Source organism: Nannobrachium achirus, assembly GCF_963921795.1.
Source record: "Nannobrachium achirus genome assembly, chromosome: 19".
NCBI classification, from domain to species: domain Eukaryota; kingdom Metazoa; phylum Chordata; class Actinopteri; order Myctophiformes; family Myctophidae; genus Nannobrachium; species Nannobrachium achirus.
The window spans coordinates 20,033,415-20,048,060 of NC_137826.1; the positions used below are offsets into that span (position 1 = coordinate 20,033,415).

The window sequence follows — 14,646 nt, forward strand, 5'->3', positions numbered from 1 at the left end:
GCAAAATAATGCGTTCCCAGTCTAAATTGGTTAAACCCCCTCCCCCTATGATGAACATTCATGGGGGGCCCCGCAGTGAATCCTTGTACCCAGGGCCCATAATTTGGTGCGACACCCCTGCAGAGGGGTGAGAGGAGGATGGAGCGACGGAATGCAAGAGAGACAGAGAGACAGAGAGAGAGACAAACAGAGAGAGCGAGAAAGAGATAGTGGTGGAGAAAGTGACAGAGGAAGGGGGAGTGAAGGGAGAAGAATGCGTATAGTCTTCCAGTTCTTGTCTTGTGTACATAATGCATGAATCACTACAAATATCCTGTTATCCTGACAGGTTTCCACATTAGCTGAACTGGCAGTGTGTTCGAGTAAAACTGATTTGATGGTCTTGCACTATTGCTTATTGTACACACACTCACTCACGCACTCATGCACACACACACACACACACACACACACACACACACACACACACACACACACACACACACACACACACACACACACACACACACACACACACACACACACACACACACACACACACACAGCCCACAGTGCAGCCGTCAGTCCTCCAGATACAGTGCGTCACGTGTACCTATCGGTACATTTCAGGCCTGGCACGCGTGCCATGTAGAGATAACCGGTGCTGTGAGGAATGGGAGCAGGGCAGAACAAACTGCAAGGGAAGAGGGGGAGAGAGAGAGAGGGGGGAAAATGAAGGAGATAGAGAGAGCAGCTGTCGTTTAGCCAGACTGATTAGAACAGCAATGCCATTTACTGGAGTTGTTTAGCCCGGAGCCAGCCATGCAAAGCCATGCCTCCCATGATGGCACGAGCAAATGACGGCAGATAAAAGTGTGTCATCATCGTGTGTCAATGTGTTTGTGTCATATATGTGTCAGTCCTGTGATCATGGCGCCCAGTCTGCACACATGCAGACAGACACACCCACACACACACACAGACTAATGCAGACAGACATATTGTAAAAAGAAACCATACACATGTCGTCGCTGCTGCTGGGCAGAAACCTTGTATCTTTTTCTCCATATTTCATACTTTATGTTTTATTCGGAAATTAATGCCCTATTTTATACTTTGTTGATATGACACTGGCACGCAAACGTCTTGAAAATAACAAATCAACAAGCTCGCGACACGTCACAATGTGAGACGTTGTGGGCATCTAAATCTGCTGTTTTTTCTACTTTTGAACATTTTGGTGAATCGTCTTAAAAACTAAAAACAAAGCCTGTCTGTGGGTTTTATACATATTTATGCAATGAAAAGTATTAACAAGAGCTTGTGACTAAACCAGTAACACTCCCTAATCAAGAGATAAGCGACTGTCAGGTCACATACACAAACTTTTGAAGGCAATCGTAGCCAATCAGGAGGAAATATGGGAAATGGGACAGATCCATGTTGATGACATGACTTTAGAGATACTGTGTTCCGCTTTGTGTGATTTTAGGGCAAATTCTGTAGGAGCAGTGTCCAAAAATGTGTTTTGCAAAAATCTGCCTGATGGTGGCGCTAGAAGAGGGCCATGTGAGAAATGAGGTGGAGGTTGTGATTTGCCATCCAAGGAGTGTGTGTGCAAAGTTTGGCATTGATAGGGCCAACGGTGGCAGAGATATGACTTGTCAAAAGTGTGACGTGACGGAAGGACAGACTGACAGCCGGTGTAGCTTTCCATAGTAACTGCGAGCTGTAGTAACAGTTTTGGACATAATAGTAACAAGGTTTCCACCCAACATGATGATATACTTTACATGTTGGAGCCAGGTGTTTGACTGACCACATGTATGCAACATACTGTAGCTAGGAAGAAAGATAATGTAGAAATAGTTGTAAAGCAAATGTTTCTTTTTCCGTTTTTGTTTCGTGCTACCATGCACTTAAAGGCTTCTAAATAGGAGAGTGTGTATAGCTACTGTATGACATGAGAATGGCATTGTAAAGGTGTTGCCAGTAGTCTGGCTCCAGCCCCTGAATCTCTAGCCACACTGTAGTTCTGAATAATGGAGTGAAACAAAATGAAAATTCAGTGTCAGGCTAGAATGCCAGTGCTTATTCTTTCTATTATAGGCTGTGAGTTGCAAGGTTATTCTATTCAAATCAAAAGCAAACCTGAAGGGCCAGACTACAATACAACAAATAGTTCATATTAAGATGCAGCATTCATTCTTATTTAATATCTTTGACAGTTAGCAGTACAGCAGTACATAAAAAAGGCCACATGGATAATAACAAAATAGCCATTAGTGGCCCATGTTCATTCAAACATGTGGACGAACTAAAGAGCACCATCCGACATATGGGATCCACACTACAAGCCAAAATGCTCCTGTTCGACTCCTGCAACATCATGCTCCAGGGCTCCATACTGAAATGCCACCTCATCATACTTATATCCTAGTTGATATTCTATGCATGTAAAACATAATATTCTTCAACAGCACTTTTAGCCATACAACATTGTTCTATAATGCATGTCGGTGTGTGGAGGCAAGCACCGTCACAACGATTGAGCTTCACGTGGACATGCACAGGCGAACATGTGCTGAGGTCTGCTATTGCATCATTTCTGTGTGTTGTTCACTCTCCAAAGGTCTGTCTCCATACAGCCTGTCAACTCCAGTTGCAACAAAATGATGTAATGGCAGTCCTTTTATTATCCCGACCCTTACCCCATTGTGCCTTGCCTTTTCATACACATCACACACACGCACGCGCTCGTGCAGAGGCCCCAGACAGACTGAAAGATGGAGGGAGGTGGGGCTATGCCTCGTGGTGGAGATGTGTGCTCTACTGACGAACATTTTCTTGACCTGGAATCCAGACTGATCCGCTATACGTTCGTTTTTGTCTCTTTCTCGCTACTCAGTCTGGCCAGTGTCCTATTTGACCTGTATTTCCATTACGTAGGCAAGGCAGGAAGTGACTCGCGTTTTACATTGGACAACACTGCCCTCGCCCCTGCCATGGCTTCTGATTGGCTGGTAGGGGTCACAGGCCAATCAGAAGCCACAGCTCGTTTTCGGAGGCTTTCCAGACTGTGAAGCGAAGTGAGATGAAAAGAAAAATATGCCAAACATAGCAGTGTGTTCTTTGTTTCGGAAGCTGCCATAACCAGCCCCGTTCTCTTAATGACTCTCCCAAGAAGAGCCTTCAACGTGAATCCAGGGGAAAACAATGAGACTTGAGGCCACCTAAAATAGTTTTGTATCCAAAATATGAATTGTTTTTGAGTGAACAATGTTAAGTCTTCAATAGTTAAAAAAGAAGTTTCCCAAAGAGCAGAGGGCGGAGCCAGTCAAGCCAATTAGCAAATAACACTGACGGTGAATGACAACTCTGCCTCTGAGGCTGCACTGTTTGAAAATCATTATACAGATGTCTCTCTCTCTCTCTCTCTCTCTCTCTCTCTCCCTCACACACACACACACACACACACACACACACACACACACACACACACACACACACACACACACACACACACACACACACACACACACCAGAAGTGTGCTTCCATCATCAAGGAATTAACGAGAGCGAGAGGAGAGAGGGAGAAAGAGAGAGAGGGGAGAGAGAGAGCACTTTGTATTGTTGCCATCATTATCAAGTTTGTGGATTGCTTATGAGAAACTGCAAAGTTTAGCAGAAGAATGTATTGATAAGTTCAATATATTATTTACGCCATCGCACGACTGTGTTGCTTGCCAAAAAGAACAGATCTTGACGGCAAGTGGCACCACATCGTGCAGCACAGTATAAATTAGGCAGTGCTCTCAATCAACACATCTTACTATTGACTACTTAGAGCAATTTTTCCTTCTGTCAATATGTTGTCAGATTTAGTAAAAAGCAAAGAATTTAATTTGTGTTTGGGTTACAGTCTGAGAGATTGCTTATGAAAGTTTTGGTTAGGTGGCTAATTGGTTTATATAGGAGGTTGTTAAATCCAAAGTAGAGTTAAAATGACACCAGAAGTGTTTGAAAGTGAAAATACCCCTTAAAGCTACCTTGGGCTGTATTATTTCTTGTTTCAAACCATCTGGCCTATGAGCACAGCCACATACTGTACCTCAAGGTGCTCCAGTGCTCCATGCCTACCATATAGACTAGAGCAGGGGTCTTCAACAGGGGGTCCGCGACCCCTAGGGGGTCCGCGGAGGTACTGAAGGGGGTCCGCGAAATTATTGCTTAAAAAAAAAAAAAGATTTCAAAAAATATATATATATATATTTTTTTGCCATTTTCCCATTTATGTAAAACAAATAATCATGATTCTATCCATTTTGAATAGCTTGAATACATGATTAGTAATCATGTATTCAAGCAATGTCCATGCATTTGGCAGATAATCACTGTGTTTACTTATTTATATCCATAATAATACATGTTTCCCTTAAAAACCTGCACTATCCACACCTTTCGCACAGATTTAATGTCTTTGCTAAATAGTTACTATATCGATTTTAAATCATTGAATCGAATCGTATCGTATCGCCATGAATAAACCAATATCGTCCATGTATCGTATCGTCAACCATGTATCGTGATATGTATCGAATCGCTATTACAATGTATCGTTACACCCCTAATGATTACTATGCAATTGACATATTGTTGATATTATTGACATTGGTTCTCAGTTAATAAGTAGTATGTTTAGAAATGGTAGTGGTACGGCCCACTACCGTAGCTTGTAACTTGTACATGTTTAATATATGTTGTAGCCCCGACCCCCCCACCCTACGAGGTGGTAGGGGGTCCCTGCTCCATCTCCCCATCAGTTTGGGGGTCCCCGGCCTGAAAACGTTGAAGACCCCTGGACTAGAGTAACAGCCTTTACTTTGAGCGTTATTTGACCTCAATATCTTTTATTCTTTTAACGAGACTTCCTTCAAATTACGTGGGGGGGTACTGCCACCCGACCCCCCACCTTGGCTGTTCATAAACATCATGTCTGCCCCCCCCCCCCCCCCAACACACACACACACACACACACACACACACACACACACACACACACACACACAGACACACAGACACACAGACACACAGACACACACGCACATAGGCACTTTAATGACGTGTGCTTTGTGTGAGTTATTTGGATGTAGAGTGAAAGGCGGTTAGCTCTTCTTGTTAAATAAGGATTCAGTAGCAGTGTGTCACAGCTGGGGAAAGAAGGTTAGAATAAATCACTCGAGAGGCCGAGGCCACCAAAACAAAGTGAATAGAATATTTAACTCTCTAATAAATAAAATCCCACAAGGTCTGTGACTGTGAGTAATATGCAGACTGTGTACTTTATGTGATGATGTCTGAATGTTAGACCGGTCACGGCCTCTCTCTCAGTGAGAGGGCAGGATCCAACATTTGTTCGTGAGTTGTTCTGACGGGGTTACAGTCCAGGATCAACTTCCACTGAGTGATGTTGACTTTAATTAATATTTCGTTTTCCAAACTTCACGGTCAAGTAAAGAGTCAGGCCCTACTACAGTACAAACTATCAGAGATGAGTGATAAATTAACAGTGAGGATTTCACTGTGTTGTGGTGTGAAACCAAATTAGGTTCACAAGGTTAGACCATGCAGAGCTGTCAAAACATGTTGTAATTCTCAGTTGACCAATGTCAAATTTTCTCAAATGTCTAAACAGGAGAAGTTTTTTTCTTTTCTTTTTTTTTATTCTCCATCAATCAGAATCCTTGATGGCAGTCCAGTTTCAAGCTCCCACGACCAGCCTCCTTATTCCATTTAATTCATCTCAGCTTTCAAGTCTCGCTGAATACTCATTACAGCACTCACTTTCTTGGCCTGGTATTGTGCTATTGATTCTCATTCCCACTATGTCTTGGGGGTCCGATTACATTTTCATATATCTATAGTGTGTCTGAGAGGGTAGCCATCAAATGGCTCTTTTCGACTACTGGACTCACACATTAGGATTTTTTAAATCTTAAAGGATTTAGAAATATGGTATAGCGTCACACACTACAGTATAATCTCATCAGATTCTCTTATCAGATTACCATAAACAAACACACACTGCAAGATTTTAAAATAATGGGGAATCGCATACAACAGGGCGGCAGTGGCTCAGGAGGTGGATCGGCCGTACGTTTCCCAGTTAGTGTCGAAGTGTCCATGAGCAAGACACTGAACCCCTAGCTGCTCCCGACAAGCAAGCAGGTTGATGCCTTCCATGGTTTCCTCTGCCATTGGTTAATGCATGTGTGTGATTGGGTGCTTGTAGATCGGCTGTTTTCACTAGTTTAGTTTTGGACATACAAGGTTTCCACCCGACAACGACGATATGCTCTCACATGATCACTGTCTAAGACGACACGTTATCTTCCCACATATCTACAGTACAAGCCTCACCTGTCCAACGCACCACAGGTCTCAGTCGTTGCATTCACTTCACTGTCTTTTCCTCGGTCACAAGCAACTCCCCTCGTGCCTGTGGCTTTCCACTCGGACAGTAGTAGTGATCCAGATAAATATCAAGCATGTTTGAAAATTATCGGACGGGCCCAACCGTGTGAGCAACTCAGATAATTATGCCCGAAATATTCACTCCCAATCTAGGCTTGGGTACGGATACATTGTGAATGAAGATTGGGAGGTAGTGGCACTCATTAGAATGCCATCCAACCAATCAAAATCAAGGTGGGAACTAACTGTGGTTTGACATTTAGTAACAATTTCTAACAATCTCTCTCTCTCTCTCTCTCTCTCTCTCTCTCTCTCTCTCTCTCTCTCTCTCTCTCTCTCTCTCTGTAGCTCTGAGGGACAACAGGATTGAGCTGGTGCATGCGTCCTGGTCAGAACTCACCATCAGCATCAGTGACATCTCGTTGAACGACGAGGGCATGTACACCTGTTCTCTGTTCACCATGCCTGTCAGAACAGCCAAGGCCTACCTGACTGTTCTGGGTGAGTATATACAGTATACCGCATGTGATGCCTGCGTGAGGGAAGGAGCATGGGGGGGGGGGGGGGGGTGTCCGCCATGACACTTTCTCTTTTTACCCGAGCGCAGGGTATGTGTTGAAATGGTAACAGTGTACACCACTGGTGCCTGTATCTGTGTGCTAATCCCTCTCTATGCTCACTTGGATGGATTATTCCGTGTCCATGCTGAACTGCATGCTGCAAATTATTCTTTTTTCAATGTTACACAATAGAACCAAGTTAATACTTAACGTAAACACCCCATTACGACCCGAAGCCGATTCTACAAATGCCTTCTAAATCAGTGGTTCTCACACTTTCAAGATTCTGCCAACATTTTTAAAAATTGCAGATGTACAAACAGCTGGGTGTCCCCAGCTGACTGATAGTTAGGGGGAAAATGGACCCTTATGGGTCTGAAACTAGTATTTTACAGTGTAGTTGAGATTAAAAAAAGAATCTTGGCCTAATGGCCTAATACGTATGAAACTGGGAGTCCTTGAGAACCGGTGGTCTATAGGGAATGGTGATAATGAGTAGGATTAATCAGCCAGGAAGCATTGGAAATGTGATATCTATACGGTGACTACAACTGTAACACACTACAATTACATTACATGTTGTGTACAATTACACTTATAGCACGCCACGCTCGCACGCACGCACGCACGCACGCACGCACGCACGCACGCACGCACGCACGCACGCACGCACGCACGCACGCACGTTCATACATGATTAAAACCTGTCTGCTCCTTTATTGTCTTCAGTCATGCAGTTACACACTCTTGTCCTCCCCTCCCCTCCCCACCCACATGTTTGTGTTCTGAGCTTCACCCCTGCACAAATATTGTCTCATTTCCTGCCATGGGTCTTATTATCTCACCAATTAGTTTTTGCTAATGTTAATGGATGTGCCAGGGCTCTCCAGGACCATTACCGAGATCCCTGTGTCAACAAGCATGTGGCGCATTACAGACATTAAAGACTCAACGAGGATATGGAGAAAATTATGTCAGAGTGTAGAACAATGCTTAATGGTGCAGGCCCAGAAATAGGGGAAGATTTAATAAATGAAGTGAAATTGGCCAGGGAATGACTTGGTTTGTCTGCAAACTGTTTCATCCCATACACACAAAGGTCGTATACGAAATCCAATAAGGTTTTCCCCTTGGACGTATGTTATGAAAATTAGAAGTAATAAATTACATGCTTGGATTTAAATGAAATTATATTATATAAACTGATAGCGGAGGAAACCATGCAATCTGGTCAACGTGAGCAATTAGGGGTTCCGCGTCCTGCTCAAGCCAAGGACACTTCGACACTAACTCTGGGGGAGCCCGGGATCGAACTGGGAACAACGTTGGCTAGTGGCCACTCTACCTCTGAACCACTGCCGCCCCCTATAAATAGCACTAGTAATCTTACAAGTTTGGTATTAAAAATGGGTAAAAGTACAAAAGTATTGACTTGATTATTAATCGATTAATTTATTACATTTATATTGGAATAGTTAACTGTTGCATCCCTAGTTTCAAAAACCAAAAGCTTTTTGTTGTATGAAATTAACATAATCCTTTTTGTTTGTGGGCTTTCGTAGTTAAACAGCTTCAGAAAGGGAAAGGCAGACGAGAGTGAATAGCAACACAGTACAAATCAATCTTCAAGGTTGAGGATGTTTATTGTCACATAAACATAGCAGCATTACAGGCAGTGACATCCTTGTCCTGCAGCTTTCTCAACAGTTTGAGTTTGGACAATAAAATTGCAAAACAAAAAACATTATACAACTTTTAGTCTGAGAGCATGTCAAATTTAACCTTGGTATCCATCAATAGGAATAGGACATACTGTACACGATGGTAAACAAAGAAAATGGAAAACCAGGAGCTACATTCTACTACTTTACCCAACTTTATTTGCCACCTTAGTTACCTACAAGTTACTCACAAATGACCTACAGCAGGGGCTTTCAAACTTTTTTGACTCAGGGCACCCCTGTAAATAACATTTTCATCCACGGCACCCCTGAATTACACTGTTCATTTTTAGAATCTTACATCCTATTGGAGAAATATCTGTTTCCATCAGAACTGACTGAAAATAACATTATACCTGACGTTTAACCACTTGAACCCCAGCATGCCTATTCTGGGGGAAAGGTTCACCAAAAATAGCCGATCTACAGTACAAGCTCACAACGCGTCACATTGTGACGCGTTGTGAGCTTGTAGATCTGCTATTTTTGGTGAAGAGTTGTCGTAGATGGAAAAAGAACTCATCCAGTACAGTGCAAATCAGGTCTGTTTTACTAAGCACAGTGAAGTGATATTGATTTAGTGATATTAATGAATTCCAAATATTATCAAATTATCTCGCGGCACCCCTGGACTGGCATCACGGCACCCCAGAGTGCCCCGTCACCCACTTTGAAAACCCCTGACCTGAGGTCTGGGTTCAAATCTTGGCCATGTCATTAACTAAGACTATAAAACGATACCCAGTGATTCCCCTGCTTTGGACTCAGCATCATCAAGGGATGGATCTAAGTCCTTGTGACATACAGTACTAACAGTGGTGTAAAGTAACTAAGTACATTTATTTCGCATTGCGATATCAAAGACAGCGCTCCGTTGCCAACAAAGGGCATTTTGGTATTGCATCTGAAAATGGCTTGGAATTAGAGACAGACAGAACATGACATTAAAATATCCGAGTGGTTGTTTAGGCTAAAACCTCTATAAAACTGTAATATGGACCAATATTTATATAAAATATATATTTTGAAAAGCATGGTGGGGCCCCTTTAAGTCAATTCCAAGCACTCCAAGTTCCGCAATGGAAATTATCTCAAGGTTTTTTGTGTTTTATTCATTTGGCAGATATTGTAAGTACAGTTTTTCTCATGTACAGCAGGGGTATTCAACTAGATTAGGCAGTGAGACACTATTGTAAAATGAAATGAAGTCTGGGGTTCATGGTTAACCATTTGGCCATTTGTTGTGTGTGCTATATAGGACACAAAAATTGACATATTATGTCCATTATGGTAACTTATTAGGGCCTGCTTCATACTGCATTCATGCCTTGTGATGTTTGAAAGGATCCTTTCTGTGCCAGTCCTTTAATGCGCAGGCTTTGATTTGGATACAGAGAAGATAGGAAGTAGATATGTCAGTGTGCTCTGTGCATGCAGGCTGGCAAGGTGAAAGGTTTTTTCTTATTTGTGTATGTTTTTGAACATCCGGCTGATAAGAGCACAAGCTCCCATGATGTGTTTCGAGAACCATGAGTTGAGAGTTAGACCATTATTCAGCCCAGGACGCCTTTGAGGATGAATGAATCCTACTGTATAAAACCGACAAGTCAATGAAGATGGAAGATGGATCAAATCCACTCAAAACGAACTAATGGATGCAGAAGAATTATTCTGTCTTTGGTGTAATGGACAAGCGACTCAAAACTCAGAAATGGCTGCAAAATCTAGTTACCAGAGGTGCTACAACAATACGAAGCACAGCAGATCTACAGTATATTCGGAAATACACACCACGCCATTTTTGTCCATCAATGATACCAAATGCATGAGCCACAGTTCTAGTTAATACAGAGATCTGGTGCTTCACATATCGTCGTTGTCGGGTGGAAACCTCGTTTCTCCAAGTTTCAAATGTGTACGTTCTTTCGCAAAGTAAAGCCCTGCATCATCATACAAGGCCGTCACACAAAAGTAGTGAAAACAGCAGATCTACAAGCACACAACGCCTCGCACAGTTTAAATCCTTTTTTAAATGATAAATCCAAATTGAACGGTTTTGGATATACAAGGTTTTCACTCGACAACGACAATATAAAAAACATACGCTTCAAACACCTCTCCCCCCATCCCCCCCTCTCTCTCTGAGTGTGTGTGTTTGTCTGTTACACACATACACACACGTGAACACAATGAAATTGTCACGTAAAATATTCCTCATGCACCATGCCAGAAGCAGCTGTTAAGAACAGGCATCACAGTGAACTTAGACTGCTATCACTGTTAGAATAGGGTGTGTACTAAATATAGATTCCCTGCAGAAGGCCGGTGGGTAAAACAAAGAAAAGGGAAGCATTTAAAGCATATAATTCTCCTCAAAGGCGTTGAGAGACATGTGAGGCTATAGAGTCAGTCAATGCCATTGACTGATGGACCTTTCAGTCGGTCGGCCTCCGGCAGACGTATTGCTCGACGGCGACATTGGATGCACACTCGCCAAACTTAAAACACTCATTAAGGAAAGGGATGATTGTCAATTTCTAGCTGCACAACCTAATGGCTTTCCTTTTCAGTCACACTCTGCTCACACACATAGACCAGGCCTTCGCTCCCACACGCAGGCCTTCGGCCACACACTCAGACATGTCACAAGGACACTGGGTGTATACACTGTGTGTGATATGGTGTTTAGCTGGACTTGACTTTGATACAGCACATATCGTACACTGAGCGATCACCTTGTGTCACTGTGTTCTTGAGCGGTGCCTCAGTGCTCCAATGCTTGACCGAGTGTGCATGTAGATATCCACTATATATGTAGTATGAGGCGTATGAGTAGCAAAAGCTGCACTACCGCTGGGTGACCAAGTGGCGCTGTTGAGCAGCCTTGAAATTAATGGAGAACAGAAGATTTCATATAGTTTAACACTGCTCAAAGGCTTCACACTGGTTGTGATTTTTAACTAATTCCCACCCGGCGATTCCCCTCCCTTCCCCTAGGGGTGCCAGAGAAGCCAGAGATTGACGGCCTAACGAAGCCGGCGCTGGAGGGCGACCACATCACCCTGACCTGCATCACCCAGGGGAGCAAGCCTGCCGCTGACCTGCGCTGGTTCAGGAATGAGAAGGAGGTTAAAGGTATGTACATTTTCTTTGTGTTTATCTCTACTATTTCACCTTTCTTCATGTTTGTTTTGCTTTTAGCTGATGCTGTGGTGGTCCGGGGAAACGTAAGATTTATGAGCAAATGCGTGGCATGAATGTGAAGCCATAGTGCCTTGTTTACTTTTCAGTGGAAAACCTAATACATAGAAAAGGGACCACATGCATTGCCACATAGGCATGGATGCCTGCATGACGTCTGCGCCGGTTCGATTCCCGATCCGGACGACCTTTGACGCATGTCGCTCCCCATCTCTCCCCCCATATCCTATGAGTCTACTGTCCTATCCAGTAAAGGCATAAAGCCCCAAAACAATTATTTAAAGAAAAGAAAATGGAGTGCAGGGCAAGGCCTATGTTAATCGTGGTTTGCAGGTGGTAGGCTGCAAGTTCAATAAAGGAGAGATCAAGTTGTTGCAAATGAATGTTTTATTGAATAAAAGATAACACATTTTTGCAATTAGACTCAGTTAACGTACAACAACATATAAGATTAGATTTTAATAGGGAGAACTCCCTCTAGAGTCTAGACACTGGTGGTGGCAGTGCGGATGAAGTTCCTTATTGAACTTACGCTTACAGCTACATGATGTTTGTGGGAAGAAATGTGTTTTGTGTTTGTATGACAAAGGGTCATACCATATGGTTATTTCACATGTCCGTGGTGCCCCCTATGGACAAAGGTGCTTTTGGAGTTACACTATAGAACATGCGATTCCAATCTGGGGTTGATTGGATGTTGCGGTCATGATAAATGGCGTGATCTTGTCTCGGGAAACAAAGTTTAGAGCATAGTTGATAAGAAAGAGATGTGTAGGTAGAGTCAGCGGGACAGATTGAGTCTCACATCACCATCACTGTCACTTCACGTCGGGTCATTATCGGCTCTCAACACATTTTTTGTTCAAATTCATTGTACTGTAGCTAAAAATGCTGTTGTTCTCTCCTCCTGTATGTCAGATTCATCCCACCTGTCATTTTGTATTGCAAACATATACTTAAAATAATTAATCAAAATAACTGTGGGTCTTTAATTATTCATCATAATATCATAATCAGATTAAGATGCATCGTTTGAAATAATAAAAAGTTATAATAAAGACAGAAACGATCACCCACATAAGATATAAAAGAATCATTTTTGGACCACGTTAGATCACACTCTACTAAAAGATTATAATGAATTCCTCTATTATTTTCTGCAATCAGGTTACAGTTTCAATCCATTACCTTTAATTGCATTGCATTAGACCCCAACCCTGCAGCCAGTCTTGTTCTCCAGAGCAGCCGTGCGGGCACCATTTCCGTCTTCCTCTCCTCCTCCTTGCTGATATGGAGCTTCTACAAATAGAATCTTGAGCTAATTAGCTGAAGGAAGGCCTTCTCTAACTGGCTGATTATTGTGTCTCCATGGATGGCTGCTGGGAGAGCGGCTACCTGGAAGCCAAGTGAAGAAGCAGATTGAGTAACCCCCCAATGGCCCTCTAATCTACCTCAGAATGTTAGCAGCTAGCGAGGACATCCTTGGTGGTTTGAAACCACGCTGGTCCCCAGTGGCTAATCTCTCTCATTTAGGTCAGACTTGGTATCTCTCTCCAACATGGCACATGCACTGTGAAATCCTCAGTGTTCATTTAACTCCAAAAGTGCACTCTTTTATTCATGTTTTTACTGTCAGAGTTAAAGTTTGTTGATGTATAATTTATTTCAGGTAAAGCAGTGATGAAACATGGAGTAAGTGGGTTTATAACGATTTGCTGATCAGAAAGAATAATATATAAAATATATTCTCTTGACAATTGTGTATTATTCCATTAAATTAGAATACATTCAATTAATTTGAGTGCAACACTTTATAATGGCATCAAATCAGTGTAAGTAATTATGTGCAAATTGTGCATTAGCCTATTGGGAAATATTGCAAAATGCACAATAATACTACAAGATGAATCAATAATGAAGGCTACTCATCGGGGTCTTTTCATTTAGTACTTGTTTTTTCTACATTTGTAGGTTGATAGACATTAAAATGGTAAATGGTGCATTTATATGACGCCTTTATCCAAGGTGCTTTATAATGATTGTGCATTACATTCACCCATTCACACACACATTCATACACCGATGGCGAAGGAAACCATGCAAGGCACCAACCTGCTCATCGGGAGCAATTAGGGGTTCAGTGTCTTGCTCAAGGACACCTCGATACTAACTCTGGGGAAGCCTGGGATTTATATGTAATGTATTTCTGTATCCCTTGCGTGTGCATTTATGTACAGTATGTGCACAGGGTGCAATATGTTTTCACGTTTAGTGTTGGTGTTCATCAGACATGGAAGGGACGGTGAGACTGAGATTATCAATAGAAATAACAAAAAAATAAAAGCTTTTTCACTCATTGATGTGACAAACATTTGGAAATGTAGTTCCTTGGCCTTGGCTGCTGTATTTGAAATGCGATGCTGATTAGTGTAGTCGGTTGCAACTTGCAAGAATAGCCCAAGACACAGGCATACACACACAGACAAACACACAGGGATGAAAACATAATCTCTGCGCTGACTTCGGGCCTGGTCTAGATAATTAACACTACGGATTTTATAGGGCACCGAATCCATCTTAAAACTTCTGTCACTTCCGGGGTCTTAACCTCTCTAGCCCAGCTTAAGCTCAGACAGCTTAGCTTGATATCTAACATCGGGCTTTCTAAGGGTCGAGATGAGAAAACAGATGAAGACAAATCAATGCTGGCT

At 42.5% G+C, this 14,646-nt stretch overlaps 1 protein-coding gene across 1 annotated transcript in view; it reads left to right on the forward strand.

Moving 5' to 3' along the window:
- The window catches only part of cadm2a (cell adhesion molecule 2a), a gene marked incomplete at both ends in the record, with an annotated part of 501,190 nt that overhangs the window by 418,668 nt on the left and 67,876 nt on the right, over nucleotides 1-14,646 (forward strand). The window contains 2 exons of the mRNA XM_080748396.1: nucleotides 6,802-6,954; nucleotides 11,732-11,869. Of these exons, the coding sequence (XP_080604522.1) occupies nucleotides 6,802-6,954; nucleotides 11,732-11,869 (291 nt within the window). The remainder of the gene's footprint in view (nucleotides 1-6,801; nucleotides 6,955-11,731; nucleotides 11,870-14,646) is intronic.